At 28.5% G+C, this 25,952-nt stretch overlaps 1 protein-coding gene across 1 annotated transcript; it reads right to left on the bottom strand.

Annotated features, from left to right (window-relative positions):
• Window positions 1–3,582: 3,582 nt before the first annotated feature.
• LOC123269895 (solute carrier family 41 member 1-like) lies at window positions 3,583–25,439 on the bottom strand. The gene is made up of 10 exons (XM_044735797.1): window positions 25,135–25,439; window positions 20,772–20,894; window positions 9,273–9,362; window positions 7,874–8,161; window positions 7,039–7,256; window positions 5,842–6,169; window positions 5,374–5,668; window positions 4,737–4,939; window positions 4,494–4,642; window positions 3,583–4,406 (listed from the first exon to the last, which is right to left on the bottom strand). Exons 4-10 carry the CDS (start codon window positions 8,157–8,159, stop codon window positions 4,215–4,217), a joined length of 1,671 nt encoding a protein of 556 aa, XP_044591732.1. The 5' UTR covers window positions 8,160–8,161; window positions 9,273–9,362; window positions 20,772–20,894; window positions 25,135–25,439; the 3' UTR covers window positions 3,583–4,214.
• Between the last annotated feature and the right edge of the window lie 513 nt (window positions 25,440–25,952).

Below are 25,952 nucleotides of genomic sequence, written 5' to 3'. Positions count from 1 at the left end.
TAACGGAATTATTGATTGTTCATGATTTCTTTTTTCCGAGCATTATTATGATACTTAAAAGCTGTGATTTGAATCTCATTCAATTCAATTATTCGAAAACTAGAATATTTAGTAAATATAATTATATTAACAAGGAAAGGTTCCTAGATATCCGCCTCCGATTTTGATGCCGCTAGAATATGTTATTCAACATCGTATTTTAAGCAAAAGATTTGATTATTTTTTTTTTTTAAGATTTTTTTTGTTGTTGTTCCTCTTCAGTTTTAATAAGTTCAATAATAAATAATACCATTAAAATTCAACTGAAAAATTGATCAATAGAGGAATATATTTATTATTCAATTAAATAATCAAAAATAAGATTGCTGTTGAGCAACAGCAAAAGACTCAAGTATTTCCTATTCGTACGATACATTCGAAGTTATCAATAGTAATTAGTCTTATTGTTATTGTATTTTATGTTAATCAGTCATACTAGATGAAAAATTTAATTTGCTCTGAATTTTATTCAACTTATAATTAGTTTCGCCTGTATTTCAAGATTTTTCTGTAGTTTGTAACGTTTTAATTATAAAAAGAAATCATTCAACTCAATTTTCAATCTGTAAAATCATTATGTTATGAGAATGCTAGCATCAATGTCACGATATAATATTTTCATTGCTGTTCATACACAGCAATTTCCCCTACTCTGTATACGAGCGTGGCTTACCCACAGTGTCTTCGTAAATTCTCTATATTCGTTCCGAAGTTTCTAAACTATCTTTCCCTGTCTTTTGACTATTTTTTTCGAATTTAGAACTGCCTTCGCTATCTCCTCCCTGATAGCCACCTCATACTATAAGTTCTTGTAAATAAATTTATAAATTTATCGCTATAACGACACGTTATCGTTAATTTAACGTCAAGTCTACAAATGTTCATCCTTATATACAAGTTGACAATAAGATAGTGCCGATAATTAAAAAAAAGTTATCTATAAGCTTATGATCAACTTGAATAGAAAATTTCGGTAACTTAACGACAATTGTTTCAATACAATTCGTTGAAGTAAAGTTGACCATATCTTTACGATAACTTGTAGATAAAACTTATTGCTATCAGGGTAAATAAATGGCAATCAGGGCTGGCCGTCCGGGATCGTTTCGGACGAATGTCGTACCATCCGCGACGCTGTAAAATGATTGATACCCTGATAGCCAGGCTTTCTATTAAAGTTCTTGTAGTTAGTCGGCTTATCGACAAGTTATCGCCAAGTTTTCGACAAGTCTAAACTATAAGACTTTTATCGGTAATATGCATGAAAGATACACAGTAAGTTGACGGAAAGGTAGTGCCGCATCATATGTACAAGTTGCAGTAATGTCGTAGTATACATAATTTTAACCATAAGATGTCATTATTTTCTCATCGGAAGTTATTGTTAACTTGACTAAAAACTTTTTTACAGTGAATTCTTTACTATAAGTTACTTATTACACTCTAATCTCATATTTAACGTAATGAAATTATGAATAATTTCATTATATATTGTGGCTAAATGTTTATAACGGGAGCTTCACTTAAATTTAAATAAAATCGAAGCCAATATTTTTCTAAAGAAATTTTTTAAATAATTGATAACGCTAAATTTTGAGCATCATATAAAACTATTTTTAATTATTCATTCAAGAAGGGTATAAGTAAATAACAAAAAATAAATATAATAATTCACTAATAGAAATTGATTGTTAATAAATTTCCCTTATGAATTTTTTTTTAATTTTCGAAAAATCAACAGTTTTATCGTAATTAACAGTTTTATCTATTGTTTTTTAGAAGTAATTTATCGATTACTCCTAAAGCTAGTTATTCGAAGCAAACTTTATCCAATAACTATAAAAAGCTTAAAAATCGAAAGAAAAATTGCCAAAACGAATGCAATAAAAAAATTTCGTTGAAATTGCCCTAAGATGGACATATTTAGCCGCGAAATATATGTAAAAATGTCAATTAAAGCTTTTCTTCTTAGCTTTCAGTTGCATTTTACAGAAATCAACTGTCTCGATGCGTTCATAAGTTATTTCAAGAAGCATTGGAAATACGCTAATTTTCGAATTTTCAAAATAAAAAAATTATAATTGTGGTAACAGTACGCGCCTTAAATTTTTTTAGAAGGTATGTAATTGCTCTATCTTCACATTAGTCAGTACTCGACTACTCGAATAGTATTAACAATGAGGTTTTGTACATATTAAAATAACAGATTATATTAATAAGCAGAAGATCGTATAGTTTTATAACATTTTATTATAATTATTATTAAAGTTATAATTATAATTATTATTATTATTATTATTATTATTATTATTATTATTATTATTATTATTATTATTATTATTATTATTATTATTATTATTATTACTCAATATAACGCTAAAAAATTGTTTTATGTCTGTGTTAAATCTATTATTATATAAGAGCATATTATTGATAAATCCTGCAAAGCGGGTACATAAAGAGTTTAAATAAACAAATTGCATGCGAAAGTTAATTGTTTAAATTGTTTTTCAGCTTCCCGCTAAAAAAGAAATTAAAATTTTTTTCCCACTAAAATTCCACAAAATTATTATTATTATTTATTTAAATTTCATTCATAGCTTAATTTGTTATGTAACGTCATCTAGTGGTAAATACGTAACAGGAAAATTTATTGATAACTTACCTACAAGTTCTAGTAAATTACCAACTGACTCGGATAAATGGATTTTTTCGCAAGGTCAGCCATATTGACTTCGAATATCTTCAAGTTATGGTAAAGTTATCGCCAAGTTGACATTCAAGTTCTTTTAGTTAAGTTGATGGATATTTCCGGAACTACCTTGTAAACAAGTTTACCAGTAAACCCAGTTAGCACAGGTTGACCATCAACTAGGTTGATGTTCAATAGTTTACGTCAACTTTATGTTAACTTCGCGTCAACCGCTGCATTTGCAACAGTTTCCCAGAACTTGACTTTAACTTACACATCAAGTTAGCGTAAATCTATTGCCGGAATTTTCCGAAAGGTTCGCTCAAAGTTAACGCAAAGTTGCAGAAAGTTAACGTTAACTTCACGTCAACTGTTATAAGTATAACTGTTGCTCTACTGTTAGCGTAAACTTTACGTCAAATTCCGGCCGCAGGTTTACGTGAACTTCGTTTCGCTTGTGCTAATATTAGGGAACTTGTCGTTAACTTATAGTATGCAATGGCTATCAGGGTAAGTTAGATTTTGTTGACTTGTCAGATTTTATTATTATTGACTAATGGTAAGAAATGTTTCCTTAAAAAAAAATGATTATGTGAAAAAACAAAATTTTAAAATTTCTTGAAAATAAAAATGACGATAATTGCAATTGTTTAAATTAAAAAAAAAAAAAAAAAAAACAATAGAATGATTATATTCTTCAAGGAGATAATTTTAATAATTTAACAATTAAACATAATTTTTTGAATTAAGTTGTTATCGCTAGTTTGCAATAATAATTATAACAATTATGATAACAAAACGTTAAGTTTATAAGTATAAAAAACTTGAATTTAAAACTATTAACAAATTTATTTTACACATACAATTTTATTTAATTTAATTATAAATTACACGTAAAATAATAGTTTATTTATATACACATTGAATATTCATAATAAGTATACACAATAATTACATAACAATTGGACAATTAATTACAATAAAAATATTTGATTTTAAGTTTAGATACAACGTGCAATTACTTATTTGAATAAGAAAAAAAGTAATTATTTATATAACAAGATATTTGATTATTACGTATTGAATCATATATCAGATTTAATATAACTCTAAAAATGTTACAATATTATGAGTATTATGTCTTTTTATAAATGTGAATTTTACTTTGTCATCTAATATTATTGACTCACACTATTATTCCCAATAACGCAAGTTATAAATAATATATATCGATTGTTTTTTTTTTACAACGTTAATACTTTCTTCACCTTAAGGCACTACAACCCGATAACTAAATAATCTAATTACCGAGTCATTTTACAGATTACTATAAATAGTAATAGTTTATCTCTAAAATTTCGATTAGAAAAATAAAATAACTTGTTAAAAAATTCATTAGTCTCATCACTTAGCTGAATATTTAATTCAACCTTTAAAATTTGATTGATTGGTAATATAATTACAATGAAAATAATAAATCTGCTCAAGGACTCATTTCACTGTCATTGTAAGGATGTCCAATTTCTTGGAGAAGCCAGAATGCTCCCCCTAAGAATATCGTCCCACTTAAGTCACCTAAAGCTGTTAGATACGGAATTGCCGAATTATCCGGGTCTATTTTGAACCTCCACATAGCGTGAATTATGATATGCGCAACATAAAGCAGTAACATGATCTAAAAATAAACAAACATTAATTAATATCTTTATAAATAAAATAAAAATTTATCCATCCAATTGATGGCTTTTATTGTTATACTTACTTGAACTAATGCTACTACAATGTATGAAAATACAAAGTAGAAATGTAGAGTAGATTCACCCTGTTTTATATAATCAGCCGCATATATAAATATCAATTCACCGACAATGCCCATTGTTATTAAAAGTCTTGCGGTTTTTGCAAATGGAACTAGATAAATTATAAAAGAGAATTATTAGTGAAATTCTTTATTAAAGATGAGCAAAAAAAATTTTAGAAAATAATAGAGTATTGTAAAATTTACCTCCTTTTATAAGAGCTTTCCATGGTGAAACGCAAATTTTAGTAAATGAAGGAATAATCCCCATAAGTGATGTTTGATGAAGCGTTGAAGATATTCTTGAAGCTTGTACTGATACCAAGTTACCACCGATGCCATTAATAATTGGTTGAAATACTGAAAATCCTGGTATGTCGGCAGCTTTGCTAAGAACTAATCCACCCAATCTGTAATTATAATTAGTAAGTAAAAAATCAGTCACATTTTTATTTATAAAAAAACTTTTTATTGAAATTATTTTTTATGCAGATAAAAAAAAAATTAATTTGATTCAAGAGAGAAATTTTTGAACCAAGAAAATTATTTAACTCTTTAATATTCGGCCTTGAATCCCCACTCTCAATTTGAGTCATATGTCTTTTTCTTTAAGTAAGAGAGCTATAGTCTTTTTCCTAGAGAGGGGGCTCGAAAAATAGTAGAAAAAAATTAAAAAATTTGATTATTTTTTAATCAAATAAGACAATTCTTAAATCTAGTAAGATTTACTTGAATCTAGAATTTTTCTACTTGATTAAAGTTTATCAAACTCTTTAAAATGATATTCTTGGCTCAAGAATTTTCCTCTTGAATTAAGTTAATTTTTTTATCAGTGCCGGCTTACCCACTGATGAAAAGAGCAGACAAAACAGGTGTCCATCCAGATGTCAAAACTTTTTTAGTGTATTTATTTTTTAACACTATCCAAATCCAAACAGGAAGTATAAGCAAATACCCAACAATTATGAGATATAATACCCAAATTTGAGTTTCCAGTCGTTCGAACAAACTGGATGAAATGTGTGATAAAACTGTAATTGACACAACATCTCCGAATGAAGCTGCCAGGGGTGTTGCCAGGTTGTCGGGATTCATTCTCCATCGATGAGTTGTCATGATGACGATTATCATCACAAGATCTAATAATAATGATAAACGAAATGAAATAAGTTAATAAAAAATACAATCCATACCATGTAATTACATCTTACAGACTTATCGCTAGTGATTGTGATTGTTATTGTGATTATGGCTAGTTTCAACAAAGGTAAGGATTAATAGCTTGTTTGATAAAGTGTTATTTATGAATTACCGAGAAGGAAACATGAGCTGGTTGCTGTGCAGACACTCGATGCTGTTACCAGTAACGCATGGTCCCATGAAAATTCACCGCCGGTCATAGCAGCGTGGGCCGAAGTTGCGAATATCGCAACTATTATTGAAGCGACGATAGATTGAATTTGCACCAACGCCAGATTACCTATTATCATTTTAGCGATCTCACGGCAATCGTGCATATTACCTAGATTCGCTTGTGTACACAATCGCGAAGCCAAGCACATATCTAAGTTGCCTTTTAATCCCAATAATGAAGGCACTAAGATAAGCAATTGGGTTATTTGTTTGAATACGTCCCATGTCTGAAATATTAATTATTTTCATTTAGTGTCTATGTTTACATTATCATTACTCTAATCATTATAGTATAATTATTTTTATTTTTATTGTAAGACTGAGAACTTTTAATGTAATCAATCATGTGTACACATCGTGAAACAAAGAATCCTTTGATAGATAATTTTTTTTTATCATACTCAAATCAGCAAGCATCAGACTTTTTTAGATTTTATTTTAAAAAATAATCTAGTATTAAGAAAATTAAAAAAAAATTATTTACAACAATATATTTATTAAAAAAACTGAAAAATTTTTAGATGCTGGTTAATTTTAGAATTTTTTTTATGAGCTTAAAATTAGGTAACTAATTTTTTGAAATTCAATGATTGCAAAAAAATTTTTAAAATTGCACAGATTTTTTTTAAATTGTATAATAAGTAAATTATTTCTAAATTTAAAAAAATTGTACGTCTGCTTCAATCATTTTTTTTTTTTATTGCCTATATTTTGGAGTAATATTTACAATTTTTCTTGAAGAAATTTCGGTTAAATTAAATCATATATGGTTAGAGTCAGTAAATAATTTATTGTCAGTTATCACTAAATGTGTAATTAATAAAAATGAATAAAAAAAAAATAACTTTACAAAATAAAAAACGCATTAATCAAGATGTCAGTCCGATAACTCTATAATATGAAATAATTATCAATTTTTAAGATACGATAGTCCTCAGTGATGATAAATTGATAAGCTAATATTTGTTAGGATGTAAAAATTCAATTCCACCGATAAAATTGCGATGAATATTTCTCAAGAAGATAAAAAGAAGTTTTAATAATTTTAAATTAAACAATTTATTTATCTATTAATTTATTGAGGAAAAAAACTTACTTGAACTTTATCAAGAACTAAACCCGCCCCGATAGTTCCGATTCCAGCGATGAAGAATGGCACTGACACTTGCAATGCCGTATGCTGCCACCTTTCATTTAAAATATCACGTGGTTTTCTCTTTGGGTCGCCGTCATTGGGGGCCTCAGGATCAGGATCTGAATTAGCTACTGATGAGATAGTTACTATTGAACCACCGCTGGATAGAGATTCGTCGCCTAGAAGCGGAGTATTAATCGTCATTTCACGCATCATTCACAACTTTTTAAAATTAAAGCGTATATTTTAAAAAATACAAATAAATAAACAAACAAGTAAACGGAGTTTAATAAAAAAAACATGTGACCTATCGACTCTATCGAGTATAACTCAATGATTAATATTCCATTAAGACTTTATTTCTCGCCAGATTTAGGGGTTATCAATTTATTAAAAAAATAAATTAATTAAAATAAGAAAGCAAATAAGACACGTCTAAAATTTATTATTCGAGCGGATTATCGTGAATATTAATTAAATTGTTATTGTTTTTTATTAACTCATCAATTCTTACCATTTGAAACTTTGGTCGATTGATCGCTCACTGATTAATCAGCGGTAAATTATACTTTTACAAATATAAAAAATTTTAATTCATAAATTAATCGTCTCGTAAAATATAAATTACTTTACATCCGTTTAAACTAGTTATTAAATTTATCGTGAATAGAACAGTGATAGATAAAATGATTTTTATAGCTCCGGGGTTTATCTCGGCCAAGTGTAAATAAATTAAATTAAATTAATTTATTATAATTACAGATAATAATAAAGATAATTAGTTTCATTATTCTACCTGGTGACTTCTCGGTCAAATCGTGTACCGGCTTGATTCGATCCACCGGGCGTTCTAATTTCTTCTGTCCATCGTTATCGTTATCGCTGAAAGCTAGTACAAAACCATCGCCACCATCTTTCTCAGACGACATTATTATTCGTGGTATTATTATTGTATTTTTCAATGGAGACACGCTGTCGATTTCGTTGACAACGTGTTCAATTTTTTTCATTTGTCCATCGTCTTCCGGTTTCGTGATTTCGACCAATTTAGGGTCGGTAGTCGAGTTCGGAACCCCGACCATGTCTGTAAAGAGTTTTGTTATTAGTTTTTTACCATTTCTTTCGAGTTTACATTTTTTTTTTTTTTTTGAAAAAAATAATAAATTATTCATTGTAAATCCATAATATTTTTATGTTGTTTTATTTTCTTCTTTTTCTTCTTCTTTTTATTATTATTTTTTTTTTTCAAAAATATTAATGATAGTTCATTTGAAACAATATTTTATCGTAATAGTCCTGTCATTTAAAATAATTTCTCCATTAAAATATTTTACTTATTTTTATTTCATAATATTTAGTTGAGTTTAGTTTACTTCATTACTCAGAATTAGCTAATTTTAATATGTTAAGTAAAGTTAATTATCATTTGTTACTTGATATTTATTAATAAAGTTATTATGATAATAATAATAATTAGTGTGGGAAATCCAAAAGTTTAAATTAACGCTTATTAGTTTACAGAAGATAAAAGAAATTGGAAAACCCAAGTCTGACGGCTATCTCATTTTTAAAATAGAGTAACTGATATTTCTTAGAATTTTTTAAATTTTCCTTATAAGAAAGTTTACACTCTAAATTGATAAGAAATTCAATTTATATAGACAAAATGATTTTTAAGAGAAAAGCCGTCGAATTTTTTACTTGCTACTAGAAGTAATAAAACATGTAACAATACCGAAAAAAAAACTAAGTAAATTACGCAATACGTTAGAAAATTTTTTAGTCAACTATTAATTAAGAGCGGTTGATAGTTGATTTTCAAACGTGTTTTTCTCATATATGTGATAAAATTTCGAAAAAAAACGCTTCGCTCTTCGATAGATAATTAAATTATCTATCGAAGAGCGAAGCGCTTTTTTGGAAAATTTTCATTTATTTATGCATAAAATGCGTTTTAAGATTCCATTTGTTGTACATGTATGACAGAGATACTTTCATTTGTCCAATAGAGGGCGAGAGAGAGAAAAAATGTAAACCCTTCTTAAAAAACATTCAAATGAAAAGATTTTTTGCTTAGTTTTAAACTACAAGCAATTGGCATAAATATTATAAATTAAAGTTTATTTACAAATTTACATTGAATAATTTAACGTAATGTAAATTTTTATAAAAATAATAATAATTAATGCAATTACCTTAGCCGGTATGTACGGAAATTAATTATACCAGGATCTACTTGAGGGAATCTAGTGTCTGATCTTCCAATCGCCGACAGTCTGCGGAAGCTAAAATAAAAAAATGCCGGAGATTAAAGACATTTTTTCTTACATCTCGTTCAAATGTATGCAAATTTATTTTTAAAAATTTAAAAAACAGACAGCTAAAGATTTTATGTAAATAATTATCGCTGGAGGGAATATTTTAACCCTTCGTAGGTAGCGTGTCTTTTCCGAACTAAGTCGGTCGCATGGTGAGCGCTCCGCCACCGTGTTAAAACGTACGCGCTATTGCCAAATGTAAACTAATAGTATTTCCTTGTGAGACAAAGTATTTTTTCAATGTTTTATGATTAAATATAATTTTATTTTTATATTTTATCATAAATTTAATTGAATAACAAAACTATTTTTTTATTATTTTTATTTTTATCACACGTGACATTATTAAATTTAACATAATTAAATTTAACATCTAAGACCAAATTATAAAATTATAATTAAATTCAATCAAAAAAAATAATTTGAAAAATTTGCATCCATTGTTTTTTTTTTTTTTATTTAAATAATTAGTAATATATAAAGTCAGACATCTGCTAATTTTAGCATGGTGTATTATAAAATAATTTATTTACCAATTGTATCATTATTATCAGGGCCTGGAAGTTGGGGCCAACAATTGCATGTAAATTAAGCGAAAAAAAAACACGCTTGAATAAAATAATCGAAAAAAAATGACAAACGTAAACAAGTCAAATTGTTTACATGCAAAATATAGCCTCTAACGCAAATGTCAAATAAAAAAAAAAGTTGACAGTAAAACGAGTAAAAAGAATTTAAAATTATAATAAAAAATTAAAATAAATTTTAAAATGAGAAGGGAATTTTCGAATAAGTAAAATATATGAAAAAATGTTAACTATGAGCGCAGTATTTTTTCTAACTTCCCGCTAAGAAAATTGAAAATTTCCAAAAGTCGGGAAGTTATTAGTTTTACCCCGTTTTTCGAAAATCGAGTTTTCAACGGATGTTGACGTTTTGAGGTCCTAGGAAGCCTCCCCGAATGTTTCCGCGATGATGTCCGTATGTCTGTATATGTGTGTGTGTCTGTGTGTGTGGCCGTATGTAAACCTCTCATAACTTTTGAACGGCTCGACCGATTTCATCGCGGTTGGTGCCACTCGAAAGGGCTTGACTAAACTTAGATTTTGAATATAATTTGGAGCGATTTAAACCGGTATATTTTGAGAAATCTCAAAAAAACCACAAAAAAAATTTCCGGTCTAGCAAAGCCTCGGCTATTTTCCAGTAATATTAAAAACATACTTAAATTAATGACCACGATTGTAATTATATATAACTAGGGCCAGGAATCTGGTTTCGCTAAAAGAGAGAGAAAAAAGATAGTCTGAGCCAAGCTTTCTGATAGGCTGTAAAAAATTTGATATTTTTTTGTTTCTCGTAATCAGCTGAAGCTAGTAGCAGAGTGAGGATTAGATTGCTAATCCAAATTCAAGAGTTGATAAAAAATTGAAATTTTTATCAAAAAAATGAAAAAAAAAACAACGCTATTTTTAGAATTTAATTCCACATCGAATGAGTGATTTTTCATATTGTTATCAAAATTTTTTAGATTTTTCTCTGCAAATTTACACAGGATTCTCACAAAAATTTCCGTACAATGTAACATAGTAATGGTTACCATTCTACGTAGGAATAACATCAATTCCTTTCTCTCCGTATTCCATTATTTTGTATTGACTTGATTAAATTTTATATTTATTGAGAATTATGGAAAATAAAATTCTCTGCAGAAAAATTCAAAAGTATATTGCCCCAAGTTCAACCCTGGAGAAATAACAGTTGATTACTGGTGGAGAAATAAAATATCAACACCAAATTGAAATTTAATTTGGTTTTAGTTTTTGTCTTAAAATTTTGTATTGAAATTTTTGTCTTAAAATTTTGTCTTGAAATTTTGTCTTGAAATTTTGTATTGAAATTTTTGTCTTGAATTTTTGTCTTAAAATTTTGTCTTGAAATTTTGTCTTAAAATTTTGTATTGAAATTTTTGTCTTGAATTTTTATCTCAAAATTTTGTCTTGAAATTTTGCCTTGAAATTTTGTCTTGAAATTTTGTCTTGAATTTTATCTTAGATTTTGTCTTGAATTTTATCTCAGATTTTGTCTTGAAATCTCTCTTAAATTTTATCTTAGATTTTGTTTTGAATTTTATCTTAGATTTTGTCTTGAATTTTATCTTAGATTTTTTCTTAAATTTCATCCTTAATTTTGTCTTGAGTTTTATCTTGGATTTCACATTTAATGTTGTACTGAATTTTGTCTTGAATTTTATCTCCAATTTAAACAAAATATTTAAAGAGACAGTAAAATAGAAACCGATTTAGATATTCGGCCAGATACACTGAGAAATACATTTTGTAAGATACTGAGCAAAATGTGTACTAAAAAATAATTCTGAAAAAAATAAATTAAAAAAATGGCCGCTGCGCTAAACAAAGTTGCTACATTCTGGCTACATCAAGCAGAAATAATATATTACACACCGAAGAAAGTAATTTTTGGCCGAAGTCAACAAACATGTGATCTGAGGCTTTCTTATTTACTTCCCGAGGAGTGTATGCTATTTTTTTGCTCGACGAAGGCAGAAAGTGGCAACTTTGTTTAGCGCAGCGGGCCGAAAGTTGACGCTTTCTGCCCGTTCAGCAAAAAAAGGCATTTTGTAAGATACCGAGCAAAATGTGTAGCAAAAAATATTTCTGAAAATAATTCTGAAATTTGAGATTTCTCAAAATATACCGGTTCAAATCGCTCCAAATTATATTCAAAATCTAAGTTTAATCAAGCCCTTTCGAATGGCACCAACCGCGATGAAATCCGTCGAGCCGTTCAAAAGTTATGAGAGGTTTACACACGGCTACACACACACACACACACACACACACACACACACACACACACACACACACACACACACACACACACACACACACACACACACACACACACACACACACACACACATATATATACAGACATACGGACATCACCGCGGAAACATTCGGGGAGGCTTCCTAGGACCTCAAAACGTCAACATCCGTTGAAAACTCGATTTTCGAAAAACGGGGTAAAACTAATAACTTCCCGACTTTTGGAAATTTTCAATTTTCTTAGCGGGAAGTTAGAAAAAATACTGCGCTCATAGTTAACATTTTTTTATATATTTTACTTATTCGAAAATTCCCTTCTCATTTTAAAATTTATTTTAATTTTTTATTATAATTTTAAATTCTTTTTACTCGTTTTACTGTCAACTTTTTTTTTTATTTGACATTTGCGTTAGAGGCTATATTTTGCATGTAAACAATTTGACTTGTTTACGTTTGTCATTTTTTTTCGATTATTTTATTCAAGCGTGTTTTTTTTCGCTTAATTTACGTGCAATTGTTGGCCCCAACTTCCAGGCCCTGATTATTATTATTTTTATATAAATAATATTTAATATGAGTGTAATTATCACATTATTTTGAACAAATCACAAGTTATAATGTAAACAGTAAAAACTAACCTCACTCTATTTTTGTACCTCACATGCGGTAAAACATATTGAGCGTGTTCAGCCGAACTAAGTCCTGAGTAAACTTAGTTAGCCTAAGTATAGTCAAAGCATTCCCTGCTATACGTATATCTATTTACTATACTATACATATCTTACTAAGTTTACTCAGGACTTAGTTCGACTGAACACGCTCATTGAAATAGTGGCGGTAACGACATTTGGCAACAGCGCAGTTAGAAAATCTCCCGGAGACTCACTCGCACCGGGCGGCATGGCGCCGCCCAGTTCCGAAAATTGCTTTTGCACGCCTCATAGCGCGAAGCGCGTGAGGTTGTGCTTTATACTCGACTCGTCAAGGTCAAGCAATCTTTAAATGTCTCTATCACAACCATATTACACTTATACAATAATATAAGTAGATGTACACCGAGAAAACACTTAAAATAAACCATCTTTTACTTTCTAAATTCATTTCATGTAGCCATTTTGAAAAAAAAAAAACGTTTTTAAAAAAAAATTTTACGTGGACATTCGGATGTCACCCCATTTTGGATGTACCAACGATTACTCCCGAACAAGTTGATATTTCAAGACCGGACCTTTTTTATTAGTTTAAGAATGCGATGAATTGGGTTCGTATTTCATATCAGTAGCCTAGTTTACGTATTTTTTTTTAATTGAATTTTTATTAAAATTCACTACGATACAACCGTACAAAGACAAATAAATTTTTCTTATTTGTCACGTGAAAACTATGGCGCGACTTGATCAAGCTAAATTTTTTTAGACTGCGTGCGCATATGACAAGAAAAAAGGGCGCTCATCTTAGAATTTAACCTCGGAAATCGTCCTAAGAATAAGTATGTTACGTGTTATTGAGATCCGTATAGACCCGAGTCGAAATTTAGGGCCTATATAGAACCCTTTAGTCTGAAATAGATCCGACTGAGAGCCCTGTAGTCCCATAGCTCCGATTTTGAACCCACAGGTCCGAACATTCACCCAGAGGTCCGATTTTGAATCCCCAAGTCCGTTTTTTTAAAAATTAAAAATAAAACATTAAAAATAAAAAATTAAAAATTAAAAGTAAAAAATTAAAAATAAAAAATTAAAAATAAAAAATTAAAAATTAAAAATAAAAAATTAAAAATAAAAAATTAAAAATAAAAAATTAAAAATTAAAAATTAAAAATTAAAAATTAAAAATAAAAAATTAAAAATAAAAAATTAAAAATAAAAAATTAAAAATAAAAAATTAAAAATAAAAAATTAAAAATAAAAAATTAAAAATAAAAAATTAAAAATTAAAAATTAAAAATTAAAAATTAAAAATCAAAAATTAAATATAAAAAATTAAAAATCAAAAATTAAAAATAAAAAAGTAAAATAATATGAATTAACCCATGTACACAGAAAGAAAAATTTCTCGACTGGAAAACAAAATTCTTGGCTCAAGAAAATTTTCGGGTGCCTGAAGGAAGGCCGAAGTTGTGATGGCCGAAGTAAAAATTTTTCTTGAAATTCTATTCTTGATGGAAGTCATTTTTTCTTAATTCAAATTATCATAAATACTTGTTACAATAAATTTTTGTATTTGATCAAGATTTTTAGATACTTTAGGGAAGCTGCGCCACTTACTTCAGCTGAAAAAAAAATTTTCTCACCTTGAGAAAATTTTTCTCTTGAATATTTGATACCCATTTTATATTATTTTAGCGTGCAATTATACATATTGAATTAAAAAAAAAGATTCAATATTATTTGATCTTCCCATTTGACATATTAATCAATAAAAATGTTAATGAAAATTTACTTCTATCTTTATATTTAATTTTTTGGAGCGAGAGAAATTTTCTCAAGACAAGAAAATTTACTTATATCAAGAACTAAATTTTTTAGAGCAAGAGGCTAAATTTTCTCAAAACAAGAAGATTTTTTTGACTTAAATAAATTTTCTTGGATCAAGATACGTATTTCTTAAAGCAAGAGAATTAATTTTGTTGGAATAAGTGAAATTTCTTGTGTCAAAAAAAAATTTTTTTTTCGCTTAAAAAAAAAAATTAGGAATAAAAATATTTTCTTGACTCAAGTGAACCTTTTTTTTTCTGTGTAGGAGTCCCCAGAGTTGAACGACGGGGCCAAGCTTGTGCCCAGACTAGACAACTCAGTCTCGGCCGTTCCTTTGGTGAACCAGACTTGAACCAAGACTGGCTCATCAAGATCTGGCTATTTAATGGTGTGCTAGGCTTGGGTCAAGAGTGGATAACTTAGCCTTGGCCATTCAATAGAAAATCTAAAGTTAATTAATCATTAAGTAAGAGAAGGGGGGGGGGGCAAAACGGACCTATTAAGACAAAAATGTTGAAATCCTTAATGTTTTTCTCTGGTTTTACGTTTTTTTTAGTCCTTTGCCAAGTATTTGACATTAATTTGTTCTGTTTATTGAAAATAAAAAATTAAAAATGTGGGGCAAAATGGGCCACCTTCAGAAAATGTTTATCATATGAGTTTTTCAACTTGTTTTACTTTTTTTGGCCTTTTACTGAGTTTATGGTATTAATTTTTTTGTGTCTATCGAAATTAAAAAATTGAGAAAAGTGAGAAATTTCAAAAAAATTACAAAAAAATTTTTCTCAAATGTGGTTCTTTTGGAATAACTTTTAAACGGATCTACCAATCGATTTTTAAAACTAATCAGCTCTTAACATCAAACAGCCACGTTGATCGCAGCCAGCCCGGTCAAAATCAGTTGATTCGTTAGTTAGTTATCGTTGCCGATAGAAAATCAAAAAAAGTATTTTTTCGGAATTACTTCGAAATTCCTAGTTCGATCAATTTAAACTGAAATATTCTTCGTGAGGCTTCAGAAACTGCTTCGAATGCTGCGAACCGTGTAGAAATCAGTTTATTCATTCAAAAGTTATTGCAGTTTAAAAATTCAAAAAATAGTATTTTATTAAATTTCATCAGAGTTTTGAGCTCGGAGAACTCAGAATGACACGAAAATTATATTTATTAAAAATTGATTTTTCTATTAATTATTAATTGAAATTTCCATCAATAATTAAAAAATTAAATTTATTAACTAAAAAAATTTTTCTTCTTTATCTGAAAAGAAAAATTCTTAAACTAAGAAATTTATATTGGTTTAAGTGAATTTTATTTGATTCAAGAATTTTTCACCTTGATTCAACACAATGAATTTCTTTAAAATTATTGTAAAAATTTATTGTTTAACGAATATTTGTTAGCAAATGCCGAAATTGAAAATTTATTATTCAACCAAAACAATTACATATCGTCAAAATTGATATGGTCTTTAAAAAAATAAAAATTTAATAATTTACAGATAAATTTTTAATATTGATAATCTTAAATATTAAAATTTATATTCAAATATTGAAAATCCACAGAGTGATGTACAAAGTCTAGAGTAATATAAGGACTTGACTTTTCCTTATTTTTAATTAATAACCATGTGTAAAAAATAGTTCATTTTCATTAAAACACAATATTAAATAACATAAATTATATAAATATTAAACCGTCACACTTCATCATTATAGATTTAGCTTATGAGAATGATGAGATGCATGGTAGCTCATCGGTCGTATAGTGTAGGGGTTAGGTATCGGTCTAGCAAGCGCGCGGCTCGGGTTCGAATCTCGGATAGGACGGATGCGATTTTCACTTTATTTCTATGATTAGCGAAAGTTAGGTTTAAGGAAGTACGAGCACCAAGGCAACTTTTGATAAAAGGCTGGATTTTTTTTTAATATCAAGTTTATATATGTCTAAACAAATTCCGAAAATTTGAAAGAGATTGCCCGATTATTTAAATAAATAGTTAACTTTAAAGATGAGCAATTTAACATTGGTCTTATGGGGTAACCTTCAAGCATTGATACCTTTCTGTATTTTTCTCGTAAAACTGTCGGTGAATATTTTTAAAAAACTTATGGATGAAAGTAAATATATAAGTGATAAATTTTATTCAAAAAAATTTACACTTGCCCGACTAATTAAAGTGTATTAATTAAAAGAAAAATAAATGCCGCCATTAGCCAATGTTAAATGTATATCTATACATTGAGAAAAATCATATGGTTACTGCTCTCCCCTTACCGCGCTAGAGTCGATACCTATCCCCACCCCGTCTAGCGCTCGTACTTCCTTAAATAAGAGCCAAACAGTCTGAATTTGCGTTAGCTCTACATCTAAAATCAAATTAAAAAAAACGACGCTTAAAAAATTAATTTTTTTATTATTTTTTATCAAATAGCATGAGGCAGACTTGAAAGTTGACTAGGGCATAGTCCTGGTAACCAAGCATGGGCCAGTCGTGGCAACTAAGGAAAATAAAAATTAATTAATAAAAAAATAACAATAAAAGGGGACTCAGGGGTTCAAAATCAAATCTAAATTTTATTTTCATCAGGTCCGATTTTGGACCCTAAAGCGCCGAAAACGGAAATTTGTAGCGCTTGTGGGACAAAAACCGGACCTACTTAAACATGGAAACAGGCTCTAGTTTGAGCCTTGAAGTCCGAAATAGATCCGATTTTAGAAGGTTCTAAATGGGCTCTAAATTTCGACTCGGGCGAATTACGAGAGTTAGAGAAGAGACAATGCCGATTATATCATATATATATATATATATATATATATATATATATATATATATATATATATATATATATATATATATATATATATTAGGGTGTGTCAATTTTAGGCGACTTTTTTTTTTCAACGGAAAAACAGGCTGAAAACTTGCATGAAGGTGAGAATAGAAGCCTGTTCAAAGCGGAGCTCTTAATATTAATATTTAGAGGTGTCTGTCCCTAATTTTCCATTTCCCATTTAAATAACATGGGAAAAAAAATTCTTTTTTTTGTTTATTTTTCTAGCTCGGCATACGCACCTCATATAAATAAGTCCATACCATATTCTTGTAGAGAATTCAACGCTCTACAAAAAAGGTCTCTCACACTTTTATCATAAAGACAGCCATTCTAAAGTTATTCAGACGTAAACTTCTAAATGTATAAAATTTTGATTATTCAAGTATTAAACTGATACAAATTAATTTATTACTCTCTTAAAAATTATTTTTATATGTAAAATTGGTTCTGATGCGCTAAAATTTTCATAAAACTAAAAAAAAAATTACTCATGTATCAAATTTTTTTCTTGTTTATTTCATTTACTGTAAGAAAATCATGACCCGAGTTGAATGAATTAAATTTTTAAAAAGTTTCACGGAATTATCAATTTATTACTCTATACGAAGAGAAAAGATAAGTTTGGAAAATCAGAAAAGTGCACGTCTCATAACGTTCATTTATCACAAAAAAATCTGGAAAACAGTTGACCCTAAAGGCCATCCCTGCAACTTCCGCTAATTCCATATCTAAGCGCTTAAAATTGCACTTATGAGGTTTTTGAGCTCTTCAAGTCAAAAGTCTGATAAAAGTTTCAAAGAACACTATTTTTTGAACTTTTGAACCGATCAATCAACCAATCAACCCCGTACTGAAAAAAAATATATGCCGCATATACGGGGGCAAAAAAAAAGTATGTGGCATATATATTTTATATGTGCGACGTATATGTATTTTTGTCAGCATATATGCGCATATATATTTTTTCAGTGTGGGAACCCATTTTCACGTTCTTGGCAACGATCGACGTGGTTTTTTAGACACCGAAAATTATTTTATTTCATCAAAAACAATCCAAAAGAAATGTCGACGTTATGTAAAAAAAAAAAAACCTTTTTTTCAATTATTCGTTAATTCATTCAAGAGTTATTTCACTTCGAAAGTTCAAAAAATAGCGTTCTATGAAACTTTTATCAGACTTTTGACTTGAAAAGCTCAAAAACCTCATAAGTGCAATTTCAAGCGCTTAGATATGGAATTAGCGGAAGTTGCAGGGATGGCCTTTAGGGTCAACTGTTTTCTAGATTTTTTTGTGATAAATGAGCGTTATGAGACGCGCACTTTTCTAATTTTCCAAACTTATCTTTTCTCTCCGTGTAGAGTAATAAATTGATAATTCCGTGAAACTTTTTAAAAATTTAATTCATTCAACTTGGGTCATGATTTTCTTACAGTAAATTAAATAAAGAAGAAAAAAATTTGATACATGAGTAATTTTTTTTTTAGCTTTATGAAAATGTTAGCGCATCAGAACCAATTTTACATATAAAAATAATTTTTAAGAGAGTAATAAATTAATTTGTATCAGTTTAATACTTGAATAATCAAAATTTTATACATTTAGAAGTTTACGTCTGAATAACTTTAGAATGGCTGTCTTTATGATAAAAGTGTAAGAGACCTTTTTTGTAGAGCGTTGAATTCTCTACAAGAATATGGTATGGACTTATTTATATGAGGTGCGTATGCCGAGCTAGAAAAATAAACAAAAAAAAGAATTTTTTTTCCCATGTTATTTAAATAGGAAATGGAAAATTAGGGACAGACACCTCTTAATATTAATATTAAGAGCTCCGCTTTGAACAGACTTCTGTTCTCACCTTCATACAAGTTTTCAGCCTGTTTTTTCGTTGAAAAAAAAAGTCGCCTAAAATTGACACACCCTAATATATATATATATACATACAGAGTGTCCCAGAAGTAACGGACGCCATTGTAGCATCTGATAAACAAAATAATTCTGAGACGAAAAGTCCTTAGCCATTTTTTAATCAGACGCATAGATAATAAATTATTAATTAAAATAGCGTCCTTTTATGCGTTAGAGAGAGAGCACTAGTGTCAATTCAAGTGCGTTCCAACGAAGACGATTGCACGTGTGAATCTGTAAGTAAATATGTGTGACTACGTTAGCTATAGAAAATAGTTAGTTGTGTCTTTGTTTGGCACATACTTTACTGGACACTGGCGCTCTCTCTCTCTAACAAATAAAGAGACGTTATTTTAAATTAATAATTAATTATCTATGCGGTTAATTGATAAATGGCTAAGGACTTTACGTCTCAGAATTCTTTTTTTCATCAGATGCTACAATGGCGTCCGTGACTTTTGGGACCCCTTGTATATATATGTAGATTTTGAATTTTTTGCAATTTTAATAAGATTAATAATACTTAATAAGATTTATAAAAATGGATTGCAGAACCGTTGCTATAGAAAATAATTCATGTCACAACCTTGTGGATACGTGGGAGTGCGTGGGTGGATGCGTGAGAGTGTGTGGGAGGGTGTGTGGAAGCGCATTTAAAAGCGTTAAAGTGACGTTAGACATTTTGCCGGTCTTTATGCGCTCGAATATGAGGAAGAAGCGATGTTCATTTGTTTTATTAGCAGAAACAAATGACTATCCATATAAATTTGAAAAAAAATGGTAAAGGGTTGATGGAATTTAAAAAATTAATATCCTAAAACCTTCTACAATTAATTCCGCGTCGAATGGTCATGGTCTCATGTCGATTGGTCCAGTAGTTTGCAAGTTTATCGGTAACAAAAAAAAAAAAGTTGCTTATATATATATATACATACATATATAAACTTTTGAACCATATGCATTTTCTGAATCCGCTTGACGAGCTGAGTCGAAATATAGCAAAATTCTTCAAAAGTTCCGTCATGAGGACCAATGCAATAGTTAGATTTCTATAAAATCTACTAAAAATTAATAATTTTTTGAAAAAAAAAAAAGTTTTAACTGAAATAAAAATAAATACGGTGATCAGTCAATTCTAAAGAAAAGCGACGTAGGTACCAGTACCTAACCCCACTTTTCTATTTTTTTATATCCTTAAGTATTACATATACTAATATAAATTTTAATTGACTTGTAAAATAATTTCTTGGACATATGTTTCAAAAAACGATCGATAAATAATAAAAATGAAAGTAAAAGTTTACCGGAGATGACGTTGACAATTGTTCCAGAAACGAGGTTCAAATGAGGATGTCCTTCCTACAGGATTAACCTGCGGCAGCCTCAGTTCCGTTCGTCCGATTCCTGCCAGCCTTGATCCGCTGAATCTTTTGGTTGAGAAAATAAAACTTCTATAAATTTTTTTCATTACAGTCGGCCACTTAACAATTTATTTTTTGTGTAACTTCAACAAAACTCAACACTTAAAAATTTTTATTTTATAATTAATAATAATTATATGTATCCTGTTAGACAAATATAAGTTAACCGTCCAGCCGAGCTACGTGTACTGCTCGGAACAGAGCCAATTACTGCGCTTCTTATCACATTAGATTAGAATCTCAAATATGTACTACTCGTTCAATGTATAGTTACTGTAATTTGTCGAAAAATCATTAAGTAAATAGTTGTGATTGTAGTGTGTCGTGTAAAATTCAAGTCAAGTAATATAAAGACACGCATAGTGGCAGTGTTCCGAAACTGTAATAGACTTTTGAACATTGTTTAACACTAGAGGGCTTTAAATGTTAATTTGTACTACCATTTTGATAAATTACGCTTAAAAATATATTTTTTTTTTTTTTAAATAATTTTCTTTCAATTTTTTTTCACTCTTAATACAAGTATTCACATTTATTATTATGATGATGACGATTATTATTAATAATAATAATAATAATGTAATTAAATTTTTGAATTATTGGGTGGAATTTATTGTATCAGTTGTCACAATTTTGATATCATTATTAATAAGAAAAAACTTTCAAGAAAGAAATAAATATTTCGCGTGTTTGTACGTTATCAATTGACGATTGTGATAACGCCTCGTACTCAACCAGGAAAATAAGTCATTGACAGATGGAAGAATTTACAATAACCTTTTTTTATCTCTTTTATTGTATTGGCACTTTGGTGATATTGACTTACATTGATTGGATTATTTTATATGAAATTGGTTACCTTGATCGTTAATTTGTAAGAAATTTTTTGTTTTGTAGGTAAATTGTTTCAAATTTTTGTGAAACTGAAATTTTTGAAATTTTTTAATAAGAAATTTATTATGAATTATTTGATTAATTAAGCTTCATTAAATAATTCGTTAATGTCATCATGATGCAGATGAATTATCAATTTTTTGAATATGATTGTATAAGTTGATTAGTTTGAATGTAGATTAGAACTTATTTATAATATAAAAATGATTAATTTTTAATAAAAGATATAAATGATTTTAAAGGAAAAAACTTTTTTAACTTCCCGCTAAGAAAATTGAAAATTTTCAAAAATCGGGAAGTTATTGTTTTTACCCCGTTTTTCGAAAATCGAGTTTTCATCAGATCTCGACTTTTGAGGTCCAAGGAAGCTTCCCTGACTATACCCGCGTTGGTGTCTGTATGTATGTATGGCTGTGTGTGTGTGTGTGTGTATGTGTGTGTGTGTGTGTGTGTGTGTGTGTGTGTGTGTGTGTGTGTGTGTGTGTAAACCTCTCATAACTTTTGAATGGCTTGACAGATTTGATCGCGGTTGATGCTATTCGAAAAGGTTCGAATAAACTTAGATTTTTAATACAACTTAAACCGATTCGGACCTATAGATTTTGAGAAATCTTAAAAAAACTGTGAAAAAAATTTTTTTCAAATATAGTTTTTTTTTAATAACATTCAAAAGATTTGACCAATCAATTCCAAAAACTAATCAGCTTTCAACATCAAAAAACCACGTCGATCGCCACCAAGCTGGTCAAAATCGGTTGATTCGCTCGTGAGTTATTGTTGACGAAAAAAATCGAAAAAAAGTGTTTTTTTCGAATTACACCGAAATGTCCAGTCTGATTAATTTGTGTTTAAAAATATATCATAGAATTTGAAAAACTGCGTCGAATGTCGCAAACCGCGTGAAAATCGGTTCATTCATTCAAAAATTATTGCAGTTTGAAAATTCAAAAATCAGTATTTCATTAAACTTCTATCAGACTTTTGAGCTCAGAGAGCTCAAAACTACACGAAAATAATATTTTTGAGTTCGAATAGCTCAAAAACATAATAAGTGCAACTTTGAGTGCTTAATTACAAAAGTAGCGGGAAGTTGCAGGGATGGCCTTCAGGGTTAACCGTTTTCCTAATTTTTTAAAAATTTTTTACCAATTTATTTTAATAATTTAAAATTTTTTAAATGCTACAAAATTTAAAAACTATTTGGTCAAAATAATGATATTGTAATTTGAATATAGCTCAGCAAGTTAACCAAAATAAAGTCAATGACCTGCGATAAAATTTCAATTGATTGAGATCTTATTCCAATTATAATAATTTTAAAAACGCAAGTCATTTTAATTTCCAAATAAAGTTTATAAGGAAAAACGTTAATGGCTGAAACAATTTTTGGTAGATTTCTTAAGAAATTTGACTATTGCATTTAATTTCACAGCCGAAGTATCTGAAAATTTTTTCTTATATTATGTTTCCGTGGGTCAAATAGGTTCAAAAAATAGCATTCTATGCGCATGACTTTTCGACAATTTTCGATTTTGGTAATTTTTTGTTACAAAAATGTTTAAAAGTCAATTTTCCGATTGTTTATTTCTCAAACTCATAAATAATTTTCAATTTTTTTTTTATTGTTACCAAAGCAATAGATATCAATGAAAGTTAATATTTATTGAAAAAACATTAAAAATAGTAGTTATTTTTGCTTATGTAAAAATAAAAATAATAAAGAAAATAATAGAAGAATCACATGTAACAGTTACAGCTGATACGTAAGAATCGTCGTGAGTGTCGTCGTCCCAGTAAAGACACGCAAAGTAAACTAGAGCTCATACATCAGTACAGAATGACTATACTAAATTATTCTTACAATCTTATATTATGAAACTCGAAACTCGTAAGAATCAGCGGAAAACTGTATCGTCTTTAAATTACAAAGGGTCGAGGCTTACGTCTAGTCAGATTATTAAAAATCAAGTATACACGTGCCGTCTTGATTTCCCAGTTATTAATTAATACATTTATATTTATTTATTTATTTATTCAGATTTAAATGCCAAGGTAGAAGCCAGATGATAAAGGTATGAAAGAAAAAGAATAAAGTACATGTAAAACCATAAACATAGACATTTATCAATATGATAGATTATAAATAATAGCATAAATAGAATCACTCATGAGCAATAAAGTTTTGTGAATTTCAGTTTATCCTATAAATTTTGTAGAATACTTGTAAAATTGGGTTCCTAGTCCTCACTGAGTTCTAGATCGTATAGGAATTCAAAGGCTCTGGATTTAAATGTCTCTATGCTAAGTGAGTTTATGCATAAAAAAAATTTTTTTTTCTCTTTTTTTCGGAACTAGGCTCAAAAGTTCTGTTTAAGCATAGAAATGAACCTGTTAAAAAATGAGCTTTTAATTTTTGTATTTAAATTTTGCATATTGCCCTTTTCAATTTACTATTATAATAACATAGGAAAATTTTCTTTTTACTCCTTCTGATTTTTGTAACTCACTAACTGAACTTCATACAGCAAAATTAACGTATTTTTGTAGAGAATTGAATGCTCGACAAAAAAGGTCTCATAAGATTTTTTGATTAATTGAATCCCTCAAAAATTATTTAAGGTCAAAGTTTAATTTACGCGAAATTTTTGGGGTTTTTAATTTTTTTGGCGAATCTATCCGACTCATTCCAAAATTTTGCTTCAAATAATTTTTTCTAAAATTTGTATTTAGTTTGAGGATGATTTCACTCATATAATAACAGAAATTTTAACAAGAAAATTTATTTTAGACACTTTTTATCGATATAAACATCTTAAGTATTAATTTTCACCAAACTTAATATTTCTCGACGGTAATTGTTAATTTTAATTTTTTATTCTAACAAAATAGCTTTCATATATTTAGATAAATTTAACCATAACCGTTTAAGTATGAAAAAAGACATTACAGATTAGTCACTCGGAAAAATCGTTTAATTTTAATGTTAAGTATTATTTCGCGTGATAATTAAAATTTATAAATAATATAAAATTATAAAAGATATTAGAGATAAAAGTTGTAAAAAAACAAGCAATAGATTAATATTTATCGTATTTGATAAAATTTACCGAGAAAGATTAAAATATTATAAAAATATTCTTTTAAATTTTTAATATCAATTTTTCTTGATAAAAAAAAATAATCTTGAACTTTGTCTAAGTATTATAGTTTAAATATTTGTTTTAATATTATTTTACCAATAAAGATAAGTAATAAAACAATTTACTAACTAAATAAATTAACTTGATTTATAATTTGTTAAATTACATCCTCTTCTGGTATATAAACTTGAATTCTGATTTAAATTACTCACTCTGTTTTGATCGTTGACCAAGAGAGCGCCAGGTTGTCAATAATTTCACCCCAAGTTAACTAATTTATTGTTAAAATATTAATTAACATTTATATTAACAGCGCAAGTGAATTATTTATTTTATAAATGATAATGATAATTGAATTCGAATTGACCTCAAACAAAAAAAATAAATAAATCAAGAGGTCACTCGTAAATCTATAATAGAAATAAGATGTAAATGCTTGTAAGCTTGACTAGAAGTTAAAAGACCACCAGCAAACAGAATGGACCGTTTGCCGCACGCGACCGCACTTGACTGATAAAAAATGCCTCGGCTTATTCTATGTGACTCCCCTGCAGTGTTAAACTCTTTACTTTGCTTGTATACTAAATAAAACGATACGCGGTGACCGAGAAACCACGTGTGCTGTCGTATAATGATAATGATATTATAATAATTATAAATATATGTATATAATATTTAATTGCACTGAGAGTTCAAAGGGAGAAGAGGTGAATTGGAGGAAAAAAAAAAAGGAAAGATCAGATGTAATTGATAGTAGCTTACGAATATTTTATTTGACGTAAGAGATTTATTTATTATCGCCCTCTGGCGCCTTTACTTTAGAGAGATTATTAATTAAACTTAATAATTTATTTTTGTTTTGAATTAATTTTTTGGCAAATTATTTTTGTGATTAATTTGGAATAAATAAATATTTTTTTTTATGAATCGTATATATTTTTTATGCATTTTAAATTGGTGTAATTATTACGCGACAATTGTATCACGATATCAATGATATAAATTCATCCTTGAAGCACTTGAAAGATGA

Source organism: Cotesia glomerata, linkage group LG7, assembly GCF_020080835.1.
Source record: "Cotesia glomerata isolate CgM1 linkage group LG7, MPM_Cglom_v2.3, whole genome shotgun sequence".
Lineage (NCBI taxonomy): Eukaryota > Metazoa > Arthropoda > Insecta > Hymenoptera > Braconidae > Cotesia > Cotesia glomerata.
Note: the sequence above shows the minus strand (reverse complement) of the source record. Positions and strands in the feature narration are given on the sequence as shown.

Coding starts and splice junctions, on each gene's coding strand:
- LOC123269895 (XM_044735797.1), bottom strand. CDS start 8,159: ATGGTCGGGGTTCCGAACTCGACTACCGACCCTAAATTGGTCGAAATC. Junction 6,170..7,038: donor TAGTTCTTGATAAAGTTCAA/GTAAGTTTTTTT, acceptor TTAATATTTCAG/ACATGGGACGTATTCAAACA. Junction 5,669..5,841: donor CAGCTCATGTTTCCTTCTCG/GTAATTCATAAA, acceptor CATTATTATTAG/ATCTTGTGATGATAATCGTC.